Source organism: Colias philodice, chromosome 10 (assembly GCF_061535455.1).
Source record: "Colias philodice isolate Cphi_HAF_F1 chromosome 10, ilColPhil1 Martin Lab GWU primary, whole genome shotgun sequence".
Classification (NCBI taxonomy): domain Eukaryota; kingdom Metazoa; phylum Arthropoda; class Insecta; order Lepidoptera; family Pieridae; genus Colias; species Colias philodice.
This window is the reverse complement of record NC_143095.1, coordinates 9,890,310-9,915,667: the sequence shown is the minus strand read 5'-3', so window position 1 is coordinate 9,915,667 and position 25,358 is coordinate 9,890,310. Positions and strand designations below refer to the sequence as shown.

Genomic DNA, 25,358 nt, shown 5'->3' with positions numbered 1-25,358 from the left:
ATTAGTATAGATTCAATTTTGTTTCAACAGGTATATCATTCTCAGAGACAAATATAGGCTATTGGATATACAGCTCCACAGTAAAGTCGCTGATACTCTTGCTGGTTTTCAGCGAAGTATGGCAATTTCTCAGCGCACGACTGACTATTCATACTGTTATAGACAGCACCAATATTATCGCTATTCAGATGAGTGCATATTATAAGTATAGAAGCAGGGTAAGTAATAAGTATGCTTTACAAATTTAGGGTTTTTTGGTGTCGATTTCTACCGGCCTAGGTGGTATAAATAAAAAATTAGATGTTCATTGTTCATATCGAAAGCTCAGACATCGTATAATCGTATCGAAGAAATTATAGATTCACGACTTCTTGATAGATCCTGTTAAGATAAACAGATAAGATAATCTGTCAGTTAAAATGATAATTAATATAATAATGATAAGTTATATAATATAAGTTGAAAAGTTTTATATAAGACCAGTCTCTATCAAAAAGTCGTGAACTTTATTTAAAATTAGCAGTTCGTCTATCAATATGTTTTGTTCATTTCCAATCTGCTATTATAGTGATCTGTTTCCATTAGAGCATTCCGAACGACCAAACTCCTCGTAGAGTTTAATAAATCTCTCACCAAAGTATTGTTTAATGAAATTCTAAGATGTTTCCAGTTGAAATAGTTTTACGTTATTTCTTTTAGTTAGTACACAAGAACGTGTTTAGACGCCTCGCTTCGTCCATGAATTCCCCTAACTTTGATCTATCGACTGCCGAAAGGAAAAAGTTATTGGAAGTTTGGCAAAAGAGAAATGAGGCGCATTTGAAACTCCTTTTGGCCCTTGGGACATGTACACTTATAGCTTGGTAGTAACTAGTATGGTTTTAATAACTAATATATAGTTTATTAGCTTGTGATCATCTGTAAGAGTTTAAAAGATGGATAATGTTACAGTTCACAAATTGGTTATTCATAATCAGGTCAATGGGTGCACACCCAGAAAGTGGGTAAAATATATTAGCGCCTTAACATTGTAATAACACCTTTTTTGTAACTACATTCTTGTAAATAAATGAAATTTGAATTTGAATTTGAATTTTGAAATTTGAATTTGAATGGGAATATACCTACATATAGGTATTAAGTAAAGTATTATTTGTATGTCAATTGTCAGGTATTTAAATTATGTTGTTTTATTTGGAACGGTAAATATCAAAGGATGAAATGAAACCGTAAAGGTCCCTTTCCACCTTTATTCACATCCCTTTCAGACCTATTTCACATACTTTAAACTCAAATGAATTAAACTTTATTGTATCCTCTTACATAATATTAAATTCGATTAATAATTCGGAAAATTAAACATGATATCATACTATATGAGGGATACTGAATAAAAATAAAAATATTATAATACTAATATGTTTGATTGCTATTATAGTAATCCATACTAATATTATAAATGTGAAAGTAACTCTGTCTGTCTGTCTGTTACTCAATCACGCCTAAACTACTGAACCAATTTGCATGAAATTTGGTATGGAGATATTTTGATACCCGAGAAAGGACATAGGATAGGTTTTATTCCGGAAATCCTACGGGAACGGGATTTTCTTTGAAAACGCGGGCGAAGCCGCGGGCGGAAAGCTAGTAATTTAATATTTTAATTCATGTTCCTAGCGCTATTTCATATCTACTTGAATCTTCAGTAAATGAAACTTAGATTTTCTCCTAACGACTTTCACCTGTGTTCCACTGCACATGTAACAATGTAAAAGATAAATTCAACTCATCTCCAGTGTAATACGAAAGCATTCTAAGGCCATACATACGATGACCGATGACGATGATGTATATTAATAACTAGATTTCCGCCTGCGGCTTCGCCCGCGTTTTCAAAGGAAAACCCGCATAGTTCCCATTCCCGTGGGATTTCCGGGATAAAACCTATCCTATGTGTTAATCCAAGTTACCCTCTATATGTGTGCTAAATTTCATTGTAATCGGTTCAGTAGTTTATGCGTGAAAACCATACATACATACATAATTACAAACCTTTCCTCTTTATAATATTAGTATTAATAAATAGATTATAGAGAATATTTTAAACATCTCATCTCATCAAACGAAGTACTAAGCGGGCTACTCACACACCTGCCGCAGTGACAATCTCGGTTACACGTCGGAAAAAGCAATTTCAGCTGTTCTCTAAATTGCCCCTGCTTGCCTATACACATCATATTTAAGGAGGCAATTAAGTAGTAAGTGAGTAGCCCGCTTTATTAACAATCTCAAACATCTACTCAACTATATTATGAAATGTTTCAGGTACATCTATCCCCTAGTAGATGAACTAGATTACAACCTAATGGTGTCTGTTCGTTTGCCCTACGACTACCAGAATTCCACCCTATACCCTATAACATATGTTGCCCTGGTAATTATCTTCTCATATATGTCGTACTTCGTGATGGTGAACGATCTCACAATACAAGCACATTTAATGCATTTGCTGTGCCAATTCGCTGTACTGAATGATTGCTTCAGAAATATATTGAAGGACTGCGTTGAAGATTGTAAAGGTAAGTTCAGACAATAAGCGCGGTGTCAAAACATTCAATATAGAGTTATATTATCGGATTGTTGCATTGGTATTTATTATCATATACATTGCAAGATGGAAAACCATGGGGCACAGCTAGTTATTGATATTACATAATGATATGGTGAGTGAATGAATGAATTGTATAAGTTGAAGCAAGTAAATTGGAGCGAATCCATAAAGGTAACCAAACAATATGTTTTCTAAGATCTGAGATATGTAAGGGTTTCTAAGACAGGAATCCTTTCATTCGCATTCAAAGTGGTGAAATAATATTATGCATTAGGAGAAATGTTTATATTCATATGAAATATCGCTTTAAATATGTGTAGATAACTATTATTATTGTTACAAAGTCTTCAATTAATCCCTGCTAATAACTAACTAACTTAAAATTGATTCATTGCAGATCTGAATGACAATCAATTGTTTTCGAATAAAAAATTTCAGCAAAAGTTCATAAGGAGATTGAGAGACCTGACAGAACAGCATAAATTTCTTTTAAAGTAAGGATATATTTTATACTGTATAAACTAATAATAACTGTAATTTATACCCAATAGATTAAGATAATAGTTAAAGATTTTTTATTAAATTTGTAGCCAAGACAAGTTCATTATTAAGTCATTTTATGCAAAATCACACCCACAAACTTCTTATAAATCGACTATCCAACTTTCTTATATTTTGATTATATAAAATTTTCTCCCCTAATTAATTTATTTTAGAAAGACATCATTACTAGTAAAAATATAATGAAAATAAATTTCACTGAAATGGAAATTCATAAGCCGATTAAATTAAGCCGAACCCTACTGAAGCTATTAAATAGTAAATAGTAAACGAGGAAGTCAAATTCATACCTCTTAGTTTCAGGAAGCTAACTATAAGTCTACAAAACACATAGAAAATATATTTAATATATATTTAAAAAAATAATATCTAATGACTTATACACCTCAAGATTAAAAGCTTAATCTATATGTAAATAAGGAATGTAGCTTCTTCTTTCTTTAAATATTGCTCAGAATTTTCATCATTTTCCTAACGTGAACGTAACATAATGTAAAAGTAAAATAATAAATTCACATTTACATTTTAACATTGGCTATAAGTAGGTAACAAGGGTGTATCATATATTTAAGTACACGTCCCAGTATACATCCAAAAACATAATTATGTTACTGGTTTAATAGATAAGTTTCAGTACGCAAGTAAAAATTTAGGTATTTGAAATATTACATTTGCGAAATATTATGTATACTTCGCTAAATAGTTATTCGGTCATAAATCTCAACCAACTATTATCATGGAAATATGCATATTATAGTTTGTACATCTATACACAGCCTTTAACGTACTCTTTGTACTGTCAGCATATTCAGGAGGCATTACATATTCATGAAATCGAGAGCGGCGTTGTTAAGTTAAATTCACGTGGAAACAGGCGATACCGCATATAGTTTAGTATTCTCGCTTATGTTACAAATATACGGTTTATGTGAATTTATTAGTAACTCTAATATGAGCTGTGAGTAAGTTGAAATAACTATTTGAACGGTGAACTTCCCAACTGTGGTTGTTAGTGACATATCACACTAGCGGATTGCGAGCGGTTTCAAAGCGGAGCGGGTGCGCAACGAATACGTTGCGGTTGCGCAGCGAATTCGTTGCGGACGCGTGGCAGATGCGCAACGTTTACGTCGCAGTCATGTACACTCATTAACAAAATGGAATCCGTGCTGGTTGTTACTTATAACTTGTGATAGTATAATAATTATGAGATCATTATTTTTTACGAGTTTCATAACATGTTAATGTTTAGGGTATTGTTTTATCTATTAAATCTTGGTCGAAATGCAATCAGATAACTTAATTGCTCATTAAGAAAGTTCATTAGTGAAATAAATGTTAAAGCTCCTTAACTAAAACAGGGCTATCTTATTATTAGATAAATAGCAGTGAATAGAAAATTTTATCAAGCAACCAGCAACTCACTATCACTTTGCTCATAATTAGGTTCACAAAATCTCTTTATAACATACGTTGCTATGGGAGAGATTATACTGGTCAGTCGTTACATACTTTTGGAATGTATGGTACATTCTAAAAGTCCTAGTAATTCAATTTTATAGCACCTTTTTTTAACAACTCCAGTTGTTATTACATCTTTAGTTAACTGTTAAGTAAGTGCATTTCCACAGTACGGTTAAAAAATTGAGTGCTACAGAAACGATGGAAATATTGAATGGAAGTTAGGCAAGGCGGAAGGGCTGGCTTTTGTGCGAGAGTATACAAAATGACGCGTCCGCAACGAATTCGCTGCGCAACCGCGGCGTGTTCGTTGCGCGCCCGCAACGTATTCGTTGCGCACCCGCTCCGCTTTGAAACCGCTCGCAATCCGCTAGTGTGATATGTCACTAAGTGCTTTGGTTAGGTTTTGAATTTCATGTGATGTTATGTATTGTTTAGATTAATATGTAAAATATAGTAAACTAGCTTTCCGCCCGCGGCTTCGCCCGCGTTTTCAGAGAAAAACCCGTTCCCGTAGGATTTCCGGGATAAAACCTATCCTATGTCCTTTCTCGGGTATCAAAATATATCTGTACCAAATTTCATGCAAATTGGTTCAGTAGTTCAGGCGTGATTGAGTAACAGACAGACAGACAGAGTTACTTTCGCATTTATAATATTAGTGTGGATGCAAGCTTTTTATACAAATTTCATACACATGAGATTAGTAGGTACAATTAACGAGTTTCAATTGACTTTAATCTCTTTAACATTCTTTCAAACAAACCTGTTTCCTATTAATGAATTACTCATCAATTTTGATTGTAAATTATATAACTGTTACATTTATGTGACGTATTTCTTGTTAAATTCTTCATTAAAAAAGTATCACTGCGTTAAAATGTTCAGATAATATAATAAAACCATTCGAATATTTTGAAAACCTTTATTTACACCGTTTAGCTTACAGTAAACACTTTATACTAAATAAATACGATAATTTTTATTGATAACAAAATATTGATTCACAATTTTAGCATTACGTCACAGCTTCGAGAGATATTGAGTAGGCCAATGTTGGCCCAGATGGTTGTTAGCACTACTCTTATTTGCTGTATTGGTTTTCAAGTGGCCATTGTGAGTACACAATTTGACACGTTTTTACGTAAAATAATAATATACTTTATTGAGTAAATGATAATGATTAGAGTAAGGTTTTTATATGTATTACTTTTTAACTACTGCGGGTAAGTTACAGTTGTTCTGCCAGGACAAGGGTGTCCTGTCATGATTAGGGCATCATTCCAGATAGGATTTTCCAGATTTTTACCTCCTTAAAAAGAGAAAATTACGTTCGATATAAGTAACAAATTACTAAAATAATAATAAATTCTTGTCTTAATGTTGTTCTAAGCAAATTAATCGTCTATCTTCCTTCTCAGTGAAATTTCTTATACGAAAAAATATAGAGCCATACTATAATATGATGTAGCTACGCTGTATGACAATTAATTCACAACGTTTTATTATTATATGGAACAGATAAAAAAATCATATTTATGAATGTAATTTTCAGTCTGTGAGTGTTAACTTCACGAAATGGGTGATGAGTCTGCTGTACTTGGGATATAATATGTTTGTGCTCTACATATTGTGTCGGTGGTGTGAGGAATTGAAAATCCAGGTAATATCATAATTATTATTTATTTTCTTTTTATAAAGATAAGTACAACCGTTAAAGCAAGCAGAGAAATAAACGGAAAGAATCATAAAAACGTTAACAAAGTTAAAATTTAAATTCTTAGTAGATTCTCATTATCATCTAAAATCATATGTATATTATATAGGTGGACGTATTGAAAAAATGAGAGGACACATTTTGTAAACTGTATTTTATTTCCATAATCATAAAGTCTAGAATTCCACAGAGCACAGCGATCGGCGACGCCCTATACTTCTCTGGCTGGGAGGGCGGTATCACCAAGATACCTGGCGTGAAGTCCAGCATGCTGCTCATCCTGGCGCGCGCCAACAAGCCGCTCGTCATGTCTGCGGGCGGCATGTACGACCTGTCCCTTGAGGCCTATGCTACTGTTAGTGTTAGAAAAGATATACCAATATAATATAGTAGGTTTGGTAGGATAGGGCAATTTGGCAACCATCGGAACGGGAATTTAGACGCTTTACACTTCTTTGGCTGTGATATAGTAGGATAAGTTGGATACGATAGTTCTACAACTATCGGAGTAATAGATGCTCTATACATTTCCACGTATGCTACCGTTAGTGATAAATGTATTTAAAAATAATGTATAATATGGAATAATCTATAAGTAGTAGAAAAGAATAATAGCAAATGAAGGGGCCAACATTGGGCTACTCTGTTATACAAATTTTCTAAAAGGCAGATTTCATAATTCCTAATATGTACAATGTTTCTTTTTGCATTATTATCAAAGCGTTAATTTAGTCGTTAGCGTAGAGGCTATTTTAATCTGAAATCTAAATAGTCAAATTACATTCTTCTGGTATTCAAATCAATTGATTAAATCGATAAGTACCTATTCTAATTATTACTTTAAAAAATTGAGAGTTACTTTTAAGGATGAAAAGCATAAAATGCTTATATTATAATATCTCTATAGTGTATACAATAAAAGCTGGCGAACTTGTTCAACAAATTATATGTGCCTACAATATTGATTATGAGTCCCAACATTAATAGGCTTATGTAAGGATCCTTGTTTAGTTATTTACATGTTACAATGTTCGTTTGCAGATGGTTAAAACGGCTTATAGTGCTCTCACTGTATTACTCCGGCTTCGATGAAATAACGTCGAGTCAACTATACCTACTGCACGCTTTTTACTCTATTTGATTTATATCAATAAAATATTATAAAATATTCACTGTTTTTCTGCAATTGTATCACAATAAAAGCTTGAACCCTATATTATTTGTTTCATTTTATATACTTCCGCTATTTTTCATTATTTTTACATACATTGTTTTTATGTATGATTTCATTATGCTATATTAGCAATTAGTGGTCCGCCACGGCTTCGCCCGTGGTACATATTTCGCAATAAAAGGTAGCCTATGTCCTTTCTCGGGTATCAAAATATCTCCATGCCAAATTTCATGCAAATTGGTTCAGTAGTTTAGGCGTGATTGAGTAAGAGACAGACAGACAGAGTTACTTTCGCATTTATAATATTAGTATGGATTGAATAAATACTATTAGGAGTGGCTCTATATTTTTTATTACATTAGATCCATATTTCTTGAGGCCAGTTACTATAGAAATAGTAAAAAATTTCAATGAAAAATTGTATCAGAACAAGCTAGACAAGACATAACACTCTATCTCTATAAAACTCTATCAAAATACACTTATCAAGCCTCGTGTAACTAACCTCTATTATAACTTTAGATATCAGTGATTTATATACTACATAATATTTGTCTTATGATTTTATCTATATCCAAGCCAATAACAACAGATTATAGCAAAATTAAATTTTAATAGCCCTATTAATAACTTATTTTAAATTACGTAGAATTTTAAGAGGATATTTTCAATATAGCAAAAGCCGTGTTAAAAGTTTGAAGTGTTTGTGTGACTGTATGTGACGCTGAAGCTCTTGAATAATTATACTCATTTCCATTATTTTTTTCAATCAATTATTTATAAAGCTGAAGTGGTCGAGTTGTTTATTAACTTTATAAAGTGGTAATAGAAGAAGTGGTTTCGGAAATATTCCGCTTTTATTAAACACTAGCTTTCCGCCCGCGTCTTCGCCCGAGTTTTCAAAGAAAAACCATAGTTTCCGTTCTCGTGGGATTTCCGGAATAAAACCCTATGTGTTAATCCAAGTTACCCTCTATATGTGTGCTTAATTTCATTGTAATCGGTTCAGTAGTATTTGCGTGAAAGAGTAACAAACACACACACACACACTTCCTCACAAACTTTCTCATTTATAATATTAGTAGGATAGGAAGTAGGAAGTAGGAAGTAGGATAGGATAGGATAGGATAGTAGTAGGATACTGATAAAATTTGGCAAAGAGCATATATGCAAAATTTTGGTATAAGTAATTTTAAGTTTAAGAACATTGTGTCTTTACTTCTCTTTTATTGTTGCCGAGTTTATCACGTTTTAAGTATAGGAGTGTTTAACACTGAATTTTAAATCTTTTCAAACAATCTGACGACATTATTATAACGCATGCTAATCTCAAAGCAAAGCGTTACTTCCTCTAACCAAATGTAAATTAGTCATTGCAAACAGTGATTCTATTTGCCAAAAAAAGAAACATGATCATAAATGTCTTGTTAACATGTCCGTATTAATTGTTTTATGTTTTTATTTTGCTTTAAGGCAAATTAATTTATAAAAGGTAAGATAAGATTATCTCTTGTATTATAGAGTTTAATGGGATAAAGGATGGGTTATACTGCAATGCGAGCGTTTGAAAGGGAATGACTTAAATTTAAATCCGATCAATTTGAAAAAAATGCCAAATGGGAATACTTCTATTATAAACGTAATAAGTTTATATTCTTTATTATTTCGAGTTGTAGGTTCGCTTTGAGAACTCATCATCATATCAAGGAATGACATTCCCTATGAATATCATTCCTGGATATGATGATTCCTATTTAATTTCCATGGCTATAAGTACTTAAATATGATGAGGTCAAAATGCTAATAAATGTAAGTATGCAATTACAACATACAACAACAATTGTATTGTAAAAACATTTTATACCATATGAAACCTACTACTAGAAAGCTGTATTAAGTACTTATCAACTATTATACATTAAAAATAAAATACAACGAGTTAAATCGCAACGCAACAAACAAACACATGGCTATCTAAGAATAGATAAAACTTGTAATTACACGTATTTTTATTGCCTAGAAAACTGGCAAATGTCACAATACAAGGGCGTAGCTATTTATGGCGGTATGACGCGTCTAATGAACTATTCTTATAGAGAAGATGGGCAAGTGCGAATCTGTGTTGGCTTTAAGGGTTCTTATGTTATGGATGTATTTGCAGATTTAAGAAGAATTGTTATGGATAGTGGTATAGATTTGATATGGAATAATGGTCCCAATTACAATACGACTACTGTACAATTTGTTCAGAGTATTGTTTTTTATTTGCATATTTTTTCCATTATTAATACTTTTATTTAATTTTCTTCTGTAGAAAGGCTACTTTTCAAAGTTCTGGGTCACAAAAAAATACGACGTAAAATTTCGTCCTAAATTAAAACTGCATTCATCCTATCGTAGTTCAAGATTCTCTCTTGCATTATCAATTCAAATTAGTAATTTTTTTTTTACTTTTAAAAATGAAACATATTTTCCATTTCAAATTTTCCATACAGAAACCTAAAATGGTGAACCTTGTCTCACATAATGTTCAAAGCAGCGAAAGAACATATACGGCCTATCGTAAATATGTGGTGAAACAAGAACTCTTCCTTTTGCGGAATAAATGAGATCATAGCAATACTGTCCATATGCACAGAGATAAAGGGACTTGTACACGCGTTAGGAATATGCGTGACTAATTTTAGGTGTAGAAACTGAAAAGTAAAATATATTCTGGGATAAGAAAATATAAAAAAAATGTGTGCGTGTACTAGTGTACACTCGTAAGAAGTGAAACTTCTTTATGACCTTATTTTTCAAAAAATTATTTACTATATGCAACTTTACAGAAATACGTCGAATCACGCGTGGTAGGGATTAGAAAAAGATGGCGCGTAACGTAAAATGTCACGCGTAACGAAAAAATGTTACACTAAATTTTTTACCAACCCCGATAAAGAAGTTTCACTTCAAAAATATTAAAAAAAAATTATGGTGTGTGGTAAAAAAAACTGTTAATGGTACTGAATAAACGTAACTTTTAAGATTAGATAAAAGTGGTCCCGAAATATTCTTCTTTACTTTTCTATTACCTTTAGAATAATAAAACTCTCACTCTCCTGGTTTTTTTTCTCAACCAGGCTTCCTACTTGTAAGATAAAAATTTGAATGTTGGTTTTTTCCCTTATTTAACAACAACAACAACACACATTTTACAAAATATGATAAAATTAACTATCATAATATTATATTATCTTAGTTGTTATCAATGTCATTATCTTATAAATCCTTCTGAGATTAATCTCAGTAAAGCTACATTTAGTAAGTTACCGAGATAATATAATATATTAGTAAATATATAGATTATATCAGCAAAAGCTTAAATAATCATGTTTTGTAAACTTAGTGTAAAAAATAATACACGTCTAACCTAAGAAAAGTGTCTTATAGCTCGTCATTTTAGGACAATAAACTCTACCGTGCTTAAAATACTTCATCGACAAAAATAAAAACATTACCAGTTAAAACTGAAAAAAAAAACAATCAATTTTGAATCACGTTGATTCATACCAAAAACCACAACCAATTTTTGATAAATAGTTTTTTAATGTCAAAATAATAAGATCGATAAGTGTAGGTACAGGTTCCGTTATCCAGGCCTGCGCATGGGCTTACATTTCAATTATCAATTTGCGACTCAAGACGATCACTTACAATATACCGGTCACTCACCTGTATTTACTATATGTATGTAGTTATTCAGTATCGAGTATTGTGTAATATTTATATACTGTAATATTATGATGTCTGTCAGAAACTGTTCTTTAAAGTAAAGATTGAAGTGACTTGAATAAAATTTTTATTAATTAGGTTTTTTAACGTGTTTTATTACAAACTAGACGTATAAATTGAGTTTGAGTTTGAATTTGAAAAAAATTAATTTGGACAGTGCATGTTTTTTTGGAAATATGATGTGTTAGAATTATTATTGAAATTAGTAGTTAAAATAATAATATTTTGATAGTACAATATGTAATTCATATTACCTAAATAATTCCTAATTAAAGTATACAAATAAATGAATTAAAAATTAAAGGGCTCTACATCGAGACAGCAAGATTGCTCTTTTATAAAGTTATTTAGGTATGAAATTTATATTTAATAATTCAAATACCTAGCAATGGTTCATAATTCTTAACAGAAATAAATACACGAGCATTTGTTATAATAAAGTACAAGAAGAAATAATAAATGTTACTTCAATAAATAATGAATCGTATTGAATAAACTCTACATATAAAGAATGTAAGTACAAAAAATACTTAGATAAGCAAGTCTACTTTTTTGCTCAGTCGTTATTACAACATGTCTGTTTATTTTGGACTTAATCGTCAACTGGCGAGCGCGAATCTCGCGAGCGCGCGCGAGTTGGCACTTTTCGATTTTGCCTACTTTTTTTGTCGTCAACTCGCGCGTCTATATAATTTGATGTTTTAATGTATAGTCAGCTACAAAAACGTTATAACAAATTTAATTTAGTTAGGTACTTACCTACTATAAATGTATAAGAAACTTTATGAAATTTGATTTTTAAAATAAAACAAAATATACATCGTTTTGAAATCAGTTTATTATAAATCAACAGGACAAAATATAAATTATTAGTAGTATTTCCCTTACTAATTATCAACAATATCACATTGATTTGAGAATTTGGCTTATTATCTAGTATGTAAATTATAAAAAACTAAGTAAATAAAATAGAAACAACGAAAACACTCCCCTCACATACTCGTATACTGAATATTGGTAAGTATAAAATAGTAAAGCTAAACATAGTAATTGACAACAAACTTTGCAAAATGAATTAGAAAGAGATAGCGCTATGACAGCTATACTGTTGTGCGCATGCGTGTTAAGGTGGCTTCCCACGGTCTTTCACTGTAATGATAACCGAAACTCAGTATTGTTTTATAAATAGACAACAAATACTTTAACATTTTTAATACATTTAAATAGCAAGTATCAAGGAATAATGAAAAGGTCAATGATCGATATTCTCAATCGTGTTGGCGCAAACTATAGTATAAGGTTTAGTGAAAATAAAAATATTTTCTTACCTCAGAACTCTTAGTTTTTTTTGGTTTATAGATATCATCCAAAAAATTTGCCATTATGTCATAAAAAGGCCATTCAGGCTTGTACATATCGTCAGCCCCACTACCAGTGCCCATAGATTCTCTTACTTTAGTCCTTTGTCTTCTGTATGTCGACATTAAATTATCACGCTTCTTTTTTATTTCCTTCAATGAGATTGTTCCATCCTTTAACTGGGTTTTTATGCGGTTCCATGCATCGTATGCATCGGTTTTATTTTTATGTTCTGGCGCTGAAGAATTCCATAAAGTTGGTTCATTTTGATAAAGATTCAAAAATTCAAAAATTTGTTCGTTCGTCCACTCCATTTTCGCAACCAAAACACTACTACTCGCGGCAGCGTATGAACAAGTTGTGACCTGTCGGTCTGTGATGACACGGACGCGCTCGGACCGCGCCGCACGAGCTCGCACCGCACCTTTGAAAAAACCGACTCGCGACGGATACGGCGCACCGCCACAGACGCGCCTGTGCTACCACGGACGAGTCCCTTCCCACGGTGCGTAGGTGCGAGCTGGTCCGCGTCCGTCCGCGACATCGCAGACCGTGGGAAGCCACCTTTAGACGAGATAGTATGTGTCATTGGATGCGTTCCCCAGGCCTTCTCATTTCGGCCTTCTAAATCGTAATCTAAGTCAGTACTTCACAGAATCAGCTAACGCGGTCAATAAATAATTATTAATAGTTTTTGTTTTCAATCTCTTTTTATTTGACTGTACTTTACATAGACGCGCGAGTTGACGACAAAAAAAGTAGGTAAAATCGAAAAGTGCCAACTCGCGCGCGCTCGCGAGATTCGCGCTCGCCAGTTGACGATTAAGCCTTATTTTGTTTAGGTAATGCTGAATTGTAAAAACAGTTTCACAAAAATACTTATGTTAAGTTTTATACGAATGTAACAAAAACACGCTCAAAAAATAGAGATCGAATAATATCTTTTGGTAGGTTATAGGTATACAATATTAATTATAATCAGAAACGTAAAACGTTTATTTTGAATATTATATTAAACAAAATATCATTTTAAATGGTCAAAAACGTTTTATTATCACTTTTTAACAAGTATGAAATATGTAACTATTATTATGAACTTCAAAACTAACTCTATAAATATTTCAAACCATAAAAATATATGAAGTATATGTTTTGTTTATAAAAGTATGGGTATAAATAGTGAAAACATCGTAAAATAAATTAGTAGCGACACAATACAAGTACGTTACGCAGGCGCGGGGTTATAAAACAAAAGCGCGCCTTTTGTTTACAAGTGACGCATGAGCCGTCCAATGCAATCTAAACCGCGGAGTCGTTTACCTTCCGTGCGGCGAGACAGTCGACATGTGCGTAAATGCGTAAGCGCAACTCCGCATGCGTCGGGCAGAAGGACGGAGCCCGCGGCGGCGCGCGGACCATGGCGCGCTGTCTGTGGGCATTCCTCGTCACCCTCCTGCCTTCCGCCGCCGCGTGGAAGCCCCACACCCCCGTCTACTTCCCGCTCGAGCTGCACTCGCGGGCCCCGCGCCACGTGCACGCCATCCACCACCTGCACCTGCTCGGCTGGCACCTGGAGCTGCAGGAGAACCGAGCGATACGCTCCCCGTATTACAATGAGTGCAAGTTTTATAAAGGCCGCGTGCTGTACGAGGAAGGATCTTCAGTTACAGTGACGGAGTGTGAAGGACAATTATATGGGTTGCTCCAAGTGGACGGTGAAGATTTTGTGCTGCAGCCGACGCGCTCCGACGGGAGCCACGTTTTGAAACGCCGCGATGTCGTGCTGGCGGAACGCAACGCGGAGTTCAACCTCACGGGTGACACCGTGACCGACCTCGACATTGATTACGAAGATGATGACCCCATGCCGTCGATGCACGTGCGCTCGCGACACGGCAATTCCGATGTCGCGGATTTTCGTAATATGCTTCCCGTTACGAGACCGGTGTCAGGTGTGTTCACTGTGGATTGTGTTGTCACGTGAATGGTGTGCAAAAATGCATTGTTTCCTTTGTTCCAGGAGCGAAAGGTCTTTGGCTCGAACTGGCCATAGTTGCCGATCATACGATGCTCAAATTCCACGGCCGGGAACGGGTGAAACATTATATCCTCGCAATAATGAACATCGTAAGTACGAGATACACGAACCGGCGGGTTGCAATTAATTTCAAGTGCATAGTTACTCATACGATTATGTAACGCTTTAAGGTCAGTGCCATCTTCAACGATCGCTCCCTGGAGTCGAACATGACTCTGGTTATCAACAAATTGTTTCTATTCGAAGAAAAGGATTCTGTTATAAAATATGGGAATGTTAAGAAGTCGCTGGAGGCTGTGAACAAATGGAATTACAGACATCTCATAAAATTGCCGGCAGGTATGAACTTATTACATCAAAAACGTGTACGGAAAATATATTTTATCAATCAAACGTAAAAGATCGTATTTGAATAAGCAATAATATTTTTGGTTCAATAGAGCGGGAATATTTTATATTTTGAGAGAAATTTTCAATATTTAACAGTCGTAATATAATATAATAATCGTTAAATTTAATGTCGCTATAAATGTAGTTTTTGAAGTTTGCGGTCGGTTAGACGTAATAAACTGCTACAGGATCGCTACATAAAATTTGATTTAATGCTATAAATATAAAAATAGGAAAATGTGATAAATGTTTCCTTTAACACTTTAAATGTAACATCTCATGAGCATACAATAATTAAATATAAACGAGTATAGATAAGAATAAAGTCGATGTTGAAAAGAAACAAAATAATATGTACATATTATACAAACCTTTTAATTAAATGAACAATCAAACCCTTCATCTTGTTAAACGAGACGTTGGTATCACATATCACTCTTGATATTATGTGAATACTTAATACGCGTGTAAACAATTCTATTCTTATTTTAGTAAATAAACAGTAGCCAAAGATTGTATCTGTTTATTATCATATAATTTATAACTCATCTAATATTTAATCTGGCAAGTGTATACAACTTCAAAGAAATAAATTAAAGTGTTATATTTGAATATATTACGTTGGCAAATTATTGGCTGAATTAAAATTCGCTTGAAACGCAAAATTCTAGCGACGTTCTGAGAATTCGTGATGTTACAATTTTAATTGCAATGTTGATTATTTTTTGTAATTTGATATTGATACTAGGTACGTGACCTATTTTTTATATCGATTGAAATATAGGTACGTATAATTATTGGTAATTTCCGGGATAATATGCGACTAATATACTTATTAGTTATTATATTTATAGCGATTATATATTTAACGATTATCTGAATCACAGATATTATAAATTATAATACTTACTGACTGAACTAATCGTATTCCATCTACTGGGGCAATGGCCAGATGCAATTCATATCTGATTTAGTGACCTATTTCTGTTTAGTACGACATGCCAGACTTTTTGTCTGCTGCAGTTTTATAAAATAGGATCTAACTATGTGTCTAAATTAACTTATACGATATATTTTCGTATGTATATATATTATATATAGTATATATATATGGCGGAATATTGGTAACAGTAAAGATTTTTGTATTCATAATATATCATTTAAGGACGTTATAAACATTTATTTAGTGTTTTGTGCTTTTGAAATTGATTTACTTATATATATTTTTATTGACATACTATATCATATTGTCAAAAATATCCATATCAATAATATTTAAAATTTTAACGAGTTCTCTACATTTTACTTTTAACTTAAAAACACAAATTGCTTTAACAATAATAACTTTTCAATCCTAGGCAAACTAATGTTAGTTTAGTGTGTTTGCTACTTACAAAGTTACTGTAGTTTCGTGTGCTATTAAAACATCTATATATTAACTCCTAAAAAATATCCTTGACGTTCCTAAAAATAAATAAACATTTTATTATTGTCTTCATAAAAATCGTTAAGAAATTATACAATGAACACAAAACATCCCTTTACTGGTATAGATAAACTTTTGACCCTTGCAATTGCACATAATATTATTATTCACGAATCACGAGATATGAATATTGTTGTTTTGGACAAACAAAAGGGTGTTAATAAATAAACATTTTTATCTTGGCTTTCTGCTCAGACTGAAAAAAGCAAAAAAAGGTATTCGACATATTTATCTATATTACGAAATTTCCATGCTCCAGTTTCCAGATGAAACTGGTGTTCCTGATAGGCTTTTTAACACATTAACATACATTTTAATTTTTAATGTCATTATAACTGACAGACAAGTTAAACAGTACATATTCAGAAGCTTTAAAACCGACCATTCTTTCCCTTTTTAACCAACAATTACGATTAGGATCTCTAATACAACATCTCTTCTAGACAGTACAGGGTGGGACGCAACGGTGTGGTTGACTCGCGCGCAGCTCGGAGGCCCCTCGGGCTTCGCTCCTGTGGGAGGCGTGTGCACCCAGATGCGTTCAGCGGCGATAGACAGAGACGAGGGGCTGACTAGTGCGTTTGTCATCGCTCATGAGTTGGCGCATCTGTGAGTTTTTTTTATTCTTTGACATGTTTTTTATGGCAACTAATTGATGTAAGAACTTATCGCTTTATGTTCATTGTATAGCTTCAGCTCCTGACTTCACTGAAACGATACGTGAAAATAGCGGTCAGTCTTATTTATGTTAAATTTTAATCACATTCAGTCGTTTCTGTATCTATTGTCACAAAATGTAGAGTTACTATAAAGTAGATAATGCTTTATAATATTATTGATATGATACATGATTTAACATTTTAAACTGTATGCAAAACGTGTTATTAATAGATGTTCATTTGTCATCATTTATAGTCATAATCCGCCGACCGTCTTCTTAGGTTTTGGCAGTAATAAAATTTCTATCATCTGATACCTACTTAAAAATAATGCAGTATTATATTATCTAACTAGGCGTAGCAGTACTATATAGGATAACTTATTAGTTCACACTTCACATACTTCTAGATTACGAGTAAAAGCGGTTTAAAAATAATTTATTATAAAGTCAAGAAGTTTAAATTTGTATTAGATTTCTAAAATAATAAGCGAAACAAAAAGTTCAAAAAAGCTTGTTGAAATTATATTTTTGTAAAGATTCTGGCAGCTGACAACTTCAGCTGGCCCGGCCCTACTGTTGAATTTCGAATTTAGTATTTTTAACAAAATATTCTAGTAGATACTTAAACAGGTATTTAATATTATTACTTATTTACTTACAATTTTATCTACATAACATATTAATATTATTTACTCACTGTTCACATGTATATAGTGTGTGCATTTCCGAAAAGAATGCAAAAATCAATATACAATTATATAATTACTGCATTCCTGTATTCAAGACTAGATTTCCGCCCGCGGCTTCGCCCGCGTTTTCAAAGGAAAACCCGCATAGTTCCCGTTCCCGTGGGATTTCCGGGATAAAACCTATCCTATGTGTTAATCCAAGTTACCCTCTATATGTGTGCTAAATTTCATTGTAATTGGTTCAGTAGTTTTTACGTGAAAGAGTAACAAACATCCATACATCCATACATCCTTATAAACTTTCGCCTTTATAATAGTATTAAGATTCAGCTGGCGACATGACATCCTGTTTATTTCCACACATTTGCGTATTAACGTCCAGACCGCTTAATTTATTCATTCATGTATAATTGAACTTAATATACAAAACATGAAAGCCATTTCACACTCTACATTGATAAATAAAATTAATTCAGGTCATAAAACTGCGTAAATAAAAACAGATCATAAATTTCAAAATATACGATAAGGAAGTATTTTTTTTTAATTCGGTTCCCGTCTTCCATCATACATGTCACGACCAATACATGCATATTCTTTATAACTTTTTTCTTACAAAATTTCTACATTTAGTAAAAATATACGTAAATTATATGTATATAGGTATATGTTATTACTTTGACTCATCGTTAACCTAAAATTTAAATTGGCCAATAGATTGCAGATTGCAGACAGCTTGTCACTTATAATTGTAGTTCTTCAATAAATTATAGTACTAACTACTTTTATATGCCGCCGCTATTCCGCTATGAACTAAGCAAAAATTCAAACAACACTACGAAATAATGATTAGTACCTACATAAGTCATGTTAGCATAAACATTAGATGAGTAACACTTCTAAGAATAAGGGGCGTGTGTCGATACATTGTGCCCAAACATATTCCGTTCCCAGTATTACAGTATCCTTGAAAATGTTTCAAAAATAAATTTGTATTAAGTCGATTTGTAACTTCCATAAATCTCCAGATTAAATTGTGGCGTTAATTCTTTATGGTTTATTGCGTGTAAGTAAGTGTTGCCATGTTTTATTTTTAAACGTTAAAAATATCTTTATTGAGTATAAGATAACTGACGTGATTATAAAGAAGCAGTTTCATTTGATGAATTCGTTATAATAATATGTGATCTGACTTTTCAATTTTTTAGTGTCTATAGGGCCAGATAGTCTTAAATAATTAATGTACATACTATACAGTATTTCTATGAAAGGAAATAATCTTTTCCATAAACATCTGAAAGGTTTTGATATGTAACATACTTTTGGCAAGAAACTTTACTAACTATAAATTGAATAAACACTTTAGATTTGGTTTTGCACGGTGTGTTCGTTGTCAGCAAAATACTGCAAAAAATGATTTTTCTATTGAATATCTAAATTAGCCCAATAATCACTATGAAATCCAGATTAGCACGTTAAAATTATTATGCCGTAAGCAAAAACCAGCGACAATTTCATTCCACAAAAGACAAAAGTTTTTAAATAGAGTTTTTAATTTAGCTTTCAAGTTCAAAAATAAATATAAAATCCGTCGTTTAATTTAAAGTGTATTAAAGTTTATCAACATATAGACAGAGAATCACGAATTTTTATAGAACTTAAATATACAAAAATATCAATATGTATTAATCCAACGATTACTAAATTACCTAAATAATGGGCTCTATCATCACAGCACTGATATAGTTATTCGAAATTATTAGGGTACTAGCTAAGGCTATCTTTTATCAATATCACTACATAGTATAAAACAAAGTCGATTTCCCTGTCCCTATGTCCTTATGTCCCTATGTCCCTTTGTACGCTTAAATCTTTGAAACTACGCAACGGATTTTGATGCGGTTTTTTTTAATAGATAGAGTGATTCAAGAGGAAGGTTTATATGTATAATAACATCCATTAAATAGTGGAGAAGTACTGTTATTTTTGAGGTTTCTAAAGTGATGTCGTAAAAAATTACATTTTTTCCGCTTACATTGCAAACGCAGGCTGAACCCTACGAGTTTTATCAAAATAATGTACTAAGTAGGGATGTAACGATACATGATTTTGCCGATACGATACCGATACCGATATTTGTAGTAATGTATCGGCGATACCGATACCGATACCGATATCGATGGCTTGGTAGAAAAATAAATAGTGAATTATGCATAAAAAGTTACCAACATTTAACAGAGACAACTGTTAATCGTATTCCTTGAAATAAAAATGCCAAATCAAAAAACAACAAAACCATTTATTTTAGTATTATTATTTTACGAAGTCAGTTAAACTTTAAGTTATACACATACAATCAGTACCTAATAAAAGTTTACTATTGGTAGAGTTTTTTCAGAAAACAAAGTGCGCACGCGCGGGCGGCCTCCCGCATCGTTCATTGGGCGCGGGTTTTTTAATTATTTGATATCAAAAAAATTGGTTGTTTGTAAAGTAGGTTTACGATCGAGATGTTTACGTGATAACATAATGCAGTGGCAGCGCTCGAGATGAAACGGGAGATCGGTCCGTCTCTCTCTTGTTATACCTGCGATCGCGCTCGTGAGGTTTTGGTGTGACACAAGTTTATGAACATGTCACCCGACTAAAACGATTTTAAAAACGTTATCACGTTAAAAATTAAAAAATTCTAAATTATTTATTTCTTTCCTTTACATAAACAAATTTGTGATTGGAACACTCCTAGTAAGCAAATAAAATGCTTGTGTCAGGAGGTTCCGCTCTTCCTTAACACTATTACAGAAACAGAAATAAAACAATATGAATGAATATAATGCAAAAACATAAAAGAAAAGAAAGAATTTAATAAAAAAATATCGGTATCGGTTGATTTATTATCGGCGATACCGATATATCGGCTTGCCGATATATCGGCCGATATATCGGTATCGGTATCGGTATCGTTACATCCCTAGTACTAAGTATTATACACATTGAAAAGGTCTATAGAAAAGTCCGCGATGGTATATGTCTATCTCTTATGGATAACCCACAATAACATTTTTTTGTCATTTACTTTTTACGAAAAATAATGGCTAATTTTCGATGCGATTTTAACCAATACAGCATTAATCCTTAACCAATTAAATACCTTGAATACATTGTTCGTTTAATATAGATCTATATGGCCCTTTACACCGTATGATTTAAGTGAATATTTTCGAAGATATTACAGATTTAAAAATTGCGGGACGTAGCGTTTGCGGCGGTAGCGGCCGGCCGCCAGGCTATCTATACGAAGTCGGAGCGGGCCGCTATGTTTTTATATACAACGTTCACAGTTTTTCTGTAGTGTATTTAGTATCAGCATTGCACCCGTGCGAAGCCGGGGCGGGTCGCTAGTAATATATAAAAATGAATCGCAAAATGTGTTGGTAAGCGCATAACTCGAGAACGGCTGAACCGATTTCGATAATTCTTTTTTTATTATATTCCTTGAAGAACGAGGATGGTTCTTATAACGTAAATATGTACCACGGGCGAAGCCGGGGCGGACCGCTAGTAATTTATAAGCCATTGCAACTCTACGCAATTTCCAATTAGGTACGAATCAGGGCATACTCTGTAGTCTGTAGGTACTATCATTATTCACTACGATCATCTATAAATAACTCCACAGAGTCGCCATTCTTTATAATAATAATTGATCAAGCTTGAGCAGTGAGCTACAATGAATATGCAAAGTAAAAAGTTTTTTCTTTTTTAATTATTATCTTTGGAACACGTGTTATTTTTATTAGACACTCATTTACTGTTTGATTTGACTATAAGTAATTTATTAAGTTGAAACTTGAAAAACTATTGGTTATGCGCATAGAAATCTAAATAACAAGACACGTTATACGTATTCAATACACCTAAGGCAAATTACCGAATTTAAGAATTCAGTATCTTTATGTGAATAGAAGCATATTTATGAAAATTACTTATACTATCTAATATTTAAAAAAATATAGTTTTCTTCAAGTTTGACATAAAAATTATGTAGGACTTCATATTGTAAGCTGAAAAAAAAATACGACATCATTAAATTAATAATTGAATTAATTTCGCACAGTTCATCGACAGATTGAAGTTTAAAATCGATAATTAACGGTAGTTTTACAATACTGCTCTAATTGGAGTTCAATACGAAGATGTAATTAATAATTTCCAACGGTTCCTTTTCGTTAATAACTAACGGGCCTGAGATGAAAACTGTATTAATAGCATTCAATAAGTCACGATGATTTTAATGATATTGCCTTTTTCTTTGATAAATAATTGATGATGAATTATTTTGACGCGATTCAATCATACTTGTTTATTGAGTTTTATGTAAAGTATTTATTTACTTTAAGAAAGTTAAAATAATTTATTATTGACGCTAGATGGCTCCACAAATCAAATACGTGTTTCGTATACGTAGCACGTCGATTTTGTCTTGTAATTTGTAAATTATAATACCTGTGTAATAAATGTACAACTTAACGTTCATCGTTAGTTTAAACTCGATAAAGTATTTTTTTGAAGTGTTGAATAAAACGATTGTTTTATTTTTATTGTCGTGAACTGCGGCTTATTTACATAAAAACTTTAATCATATTATCTAAAAGTACTAACATCAAGCTTTAAATTGAGCTATATTTCATCTTGACACAATTTGATTGCGATACCAAATGCCATAGTCACTTGGGCAATCTCCTTTCAATTAATAAATAAGTAACAATCACATTAATTCAATATCGCATACATCATCGAGAAGAAGCTCGCAAACGCCTGTAAAGAAATTAATTTTGTGCAATAAGAACGTTTATGACCATAATCAAAGAACAACTAAAACGAAATGTTATCGCTGGAGTATTTTCACAGCTGATAGCGATAATTTTATGTGACTGCCATTAATTTGGTATAAGACCGCGACTTGTTATGAAGCGAGAGCGATAATTATATTTATAACTAGGTAAGATAAATTTAAATACTTATTTAAAATTAACTTAAATGTGGTATTACATTTTTTATGATGTTGATCAAAACTTTTGTATATTGTCTATAGAATAATAACGTCAAAAAATAGAATACGCGGAAGATAAGGGAGATTAGTATTATATTGACGAGAATTATACCCGGCGCGGCCTAAGATGATCCCTATGACAGTTCGTCTTAGTGATTGCTCGTATGATGGATCGTGTCGATACTTTACTATTTTATAGGCTAAGGCGTGGTTTGCATTCAGCCACGTCGGTAAACATGTTTTTACAAATATTATAAAATGAATTTTTAACGTCTATTATGTAAACGAAACGGTAAGTAAAACGAAAGTTTTCCAAAACATAAAAATGCACCTTATCATTTTCTCGTAATCTTTAACCCGTTTAACACAGTGTATATTATTTTATCATGAAAATGGAATCCCCCATTTAATTTTTCTAAAAAACTTATATTATCATAGGTAAGTAAATTAACACGAACGGTAATTAATTAATTAATTATGCTGCGATCTTCTGTTCCATTCAATAGAGAATGAACTATAGCTTAAGCATGGAAAAAATGTGAACTCGTTTCCATTATCGAAATTTGTTTATCGATACTTTCCGCACTAGTCGATAAATGCCAACGATGTAAGTTTTGAAGGACGTAAACGTAAAGTCAGATTGATATAATTTCTCGTAAATGTTAAGAATTGTTATAATTCCAACGGAATATCATTGTAATGGCATAAAGCTACGTAAAAATTAATAAATGCCATTTTTAGACGCCTCCAATACGTTTCTAATTTAATGGTGACGCCATTACAAGTTTGTCTCTTGAGAATAACTGTCAGTGTCATAGGGATCATCTTAGGCCGCGCCGGGTATAGTTATATATGTATAAACTGTAAAAATATGTACATATTTGCATAGATGCAACTGCAAGCAGACTGAAGTAGCATGAATCTCACACCAATCCAATACTTTTCTAAGTTTTTGCATTTATTAAAAGAACTTTTAAATATAAGGAAAAAATACGCATGTGTTTTGCGATAGGTAGTTTATTTATTATAGTTTATTACCAACCTTTTTAAATATTACTTACTTGTATTTATCGTTCCTTTACGTAGATTTATCATATCTGAATTTTATTAAATGTGTTTAAGCGTTCACTTTTGGAAACATATTTTAAATAGATAGGAATATTTAATTTCCCGCTTCCGCTATCGCTTTTAATATAAACACTTGTTTACTATCTCTTGCGAATTCCATAATCTAAATTCGCAACAAAGAAAGCTTTGACCACAAGCGAACATTAATTTTGATAATATTTTACGAGCAAAACAACAAAACAATATTGTCACTTAGATGTTGGGACTTGTTTAGAAAAATTACAGGAATAAAAACTTGAATAATATACATTATGTAAGTTCCGTTTTCAAGATATTTTAACTGAAGTAAAGATATTGTTATAGTCTGAATTTGAAATCGATTAATATGGCTATATTTTGACTAAATGACTTCTTCAAGAAATTGGGAATTTCAAAACTCGTTTACCGGGACATAGCAGATATTACTTGTAGCTTAATATCGTCTATAGCCATTTCAATTTTAATTATCAACTTGAAACATTACGATGATAAATAAAATTGAATTGAATGAATTCCGAGAAACAAAAAAAAACGCAATTAAAAGATTTTTCTCATTTGAATCAAAATCTAAATGTATATGTTCATTTTTGTGTTTAAAATGTTATTGATTTATCATAGAATAATCATTAGTATACTTATCTACCATATGTGGCAGTTAAATAATTGTTCTGTTATGCTTCCACTACTAAGTAGTTTTTTTTTAATCTATACTAATATTATAAAGCTAAAGAGTTTGTTTGTTTGAACGCGCTAATCTCAGGAACTACTGGTCCGATTTAAAAAATTGGTCGTCTATAAAGTCGGTTTACTGACGATAGTAGAACGTGACAACGTCCGATTGTGCTTCTTTGTCGTTCATTCCGCGCTCTCGCTTGCACTTCAAGCCTTACATGGAACGCCTCAGAGCGAGGCAACGCCGCATGAGTCATGTTTTTTCGTGCGTGCAGCCGGCTCTATCGAATTATAAAACGTTGTCATGTCAAGAATTCTTTCGGTGTAAGATAGCCAATTTATCGAAGAAGGCTATAGGCTATATTTTATCACGCTTAGACCTACAGGGGCAGAGCTACGCGGGTGTAACCGCGAAGCGCAGCTAGTTAATTATACCTATAATATACCTACATATATCATTACTGAATGAGCTACTAGTAAAGCCAAATCGTATTTATATAATCATGACCCGGTTACTTGAAGAACACATCTATTTCTGATGCCTTTGATCAGATCTTGTACATACATATTTTATTATAATTGGCCTTATCAAGTCTGTTTGAATC

General features: G+C 32.5%; 2 protein-coding genes and 1 long non-coding RNA gene across 3 annotated transcripts in view; 2 read left to right on the top strand and 1 right to left on the bottom strand.

Moving 5' to 3' along the window:
* The window catches only part of LOC149485412 (uncharacterized), a 206,818-nt gene that overhangs the window by 127,472 nt on the left and 53,988 nt on the right, over nt 1-25,358 (bottom strand). The gene's annotated exons all lie outside the window — the stretch shown is intronic.
* On the top strand, nt 739-7,535 carry LOC149485414 (odorant receptor 2a-like). Its single transcript, XM_089700213.1, has 7 exons — nt 739-863; nt 2,326-2,579; nt 3,009-3,105; nt 5,650-5,749; nt 6,189-6,296; nt 6,541-6,705; nt 7,392-7,535. Exons 1-7 carry the CDS (start codon nt 739-741, stop codon nt 7,440-7,442), a joined length of 900 nt encoding a protein of 299 aa, XP_089556339.1. The 3' UTR covers nt 7,443-7,535.
* LOC149485411 (A disintegrin and metalloproteinase with thrombospondin motifs 1-like) overlaps nt 13,932-25,358 on the top strand; it is a 72,704-nt gene continuing 61,277 nt past the window's right edge. The window contains exons 1-4 of the mRNA XM_089700175.1: nt 13,932-14,609; nt 14,678-14,784; nt 14,866-15,034; nt 17,015-17,180. Of these exons, the coding sequence (XP_089556301.1) occupies nt 14,012-14,609; nt 14,678-14,784; nt 14,866-15,034; nt 17,015-17,180 (1,040 nt within the window). The 5' untranslated portion in view covers nt 13,932-14,011. The remainder of the gene's footprint in view (nt 14,610-14,677; nt 14,785-14,865; nt 15,035-17,014; nt 17,181-25,358) is intronic.

Coding starts and splice junctions, on each gene's coding strand:
- LOC149485414 (XM_089700213.1), top strand. CDS start 739: ATGAATTCCCCTAACTTTGATCTATCGACTGCCGAAAGGAAAAAGTTA. Junction 5,750..6,188: donor TTGGTTTTCAAGTGGCCATT/GTGAGTACACAA, acceptor TGTAATTTTCAG/TCTGTGAGTGTTAACTTCAC. Junction 6,706..7,391: donor CCCTTGAGGCCTATGCTACT/GTTAGTGTTAGA, acceptor GTTCGTTTGCAG/ATGGTTAAAACGGCTTATAG.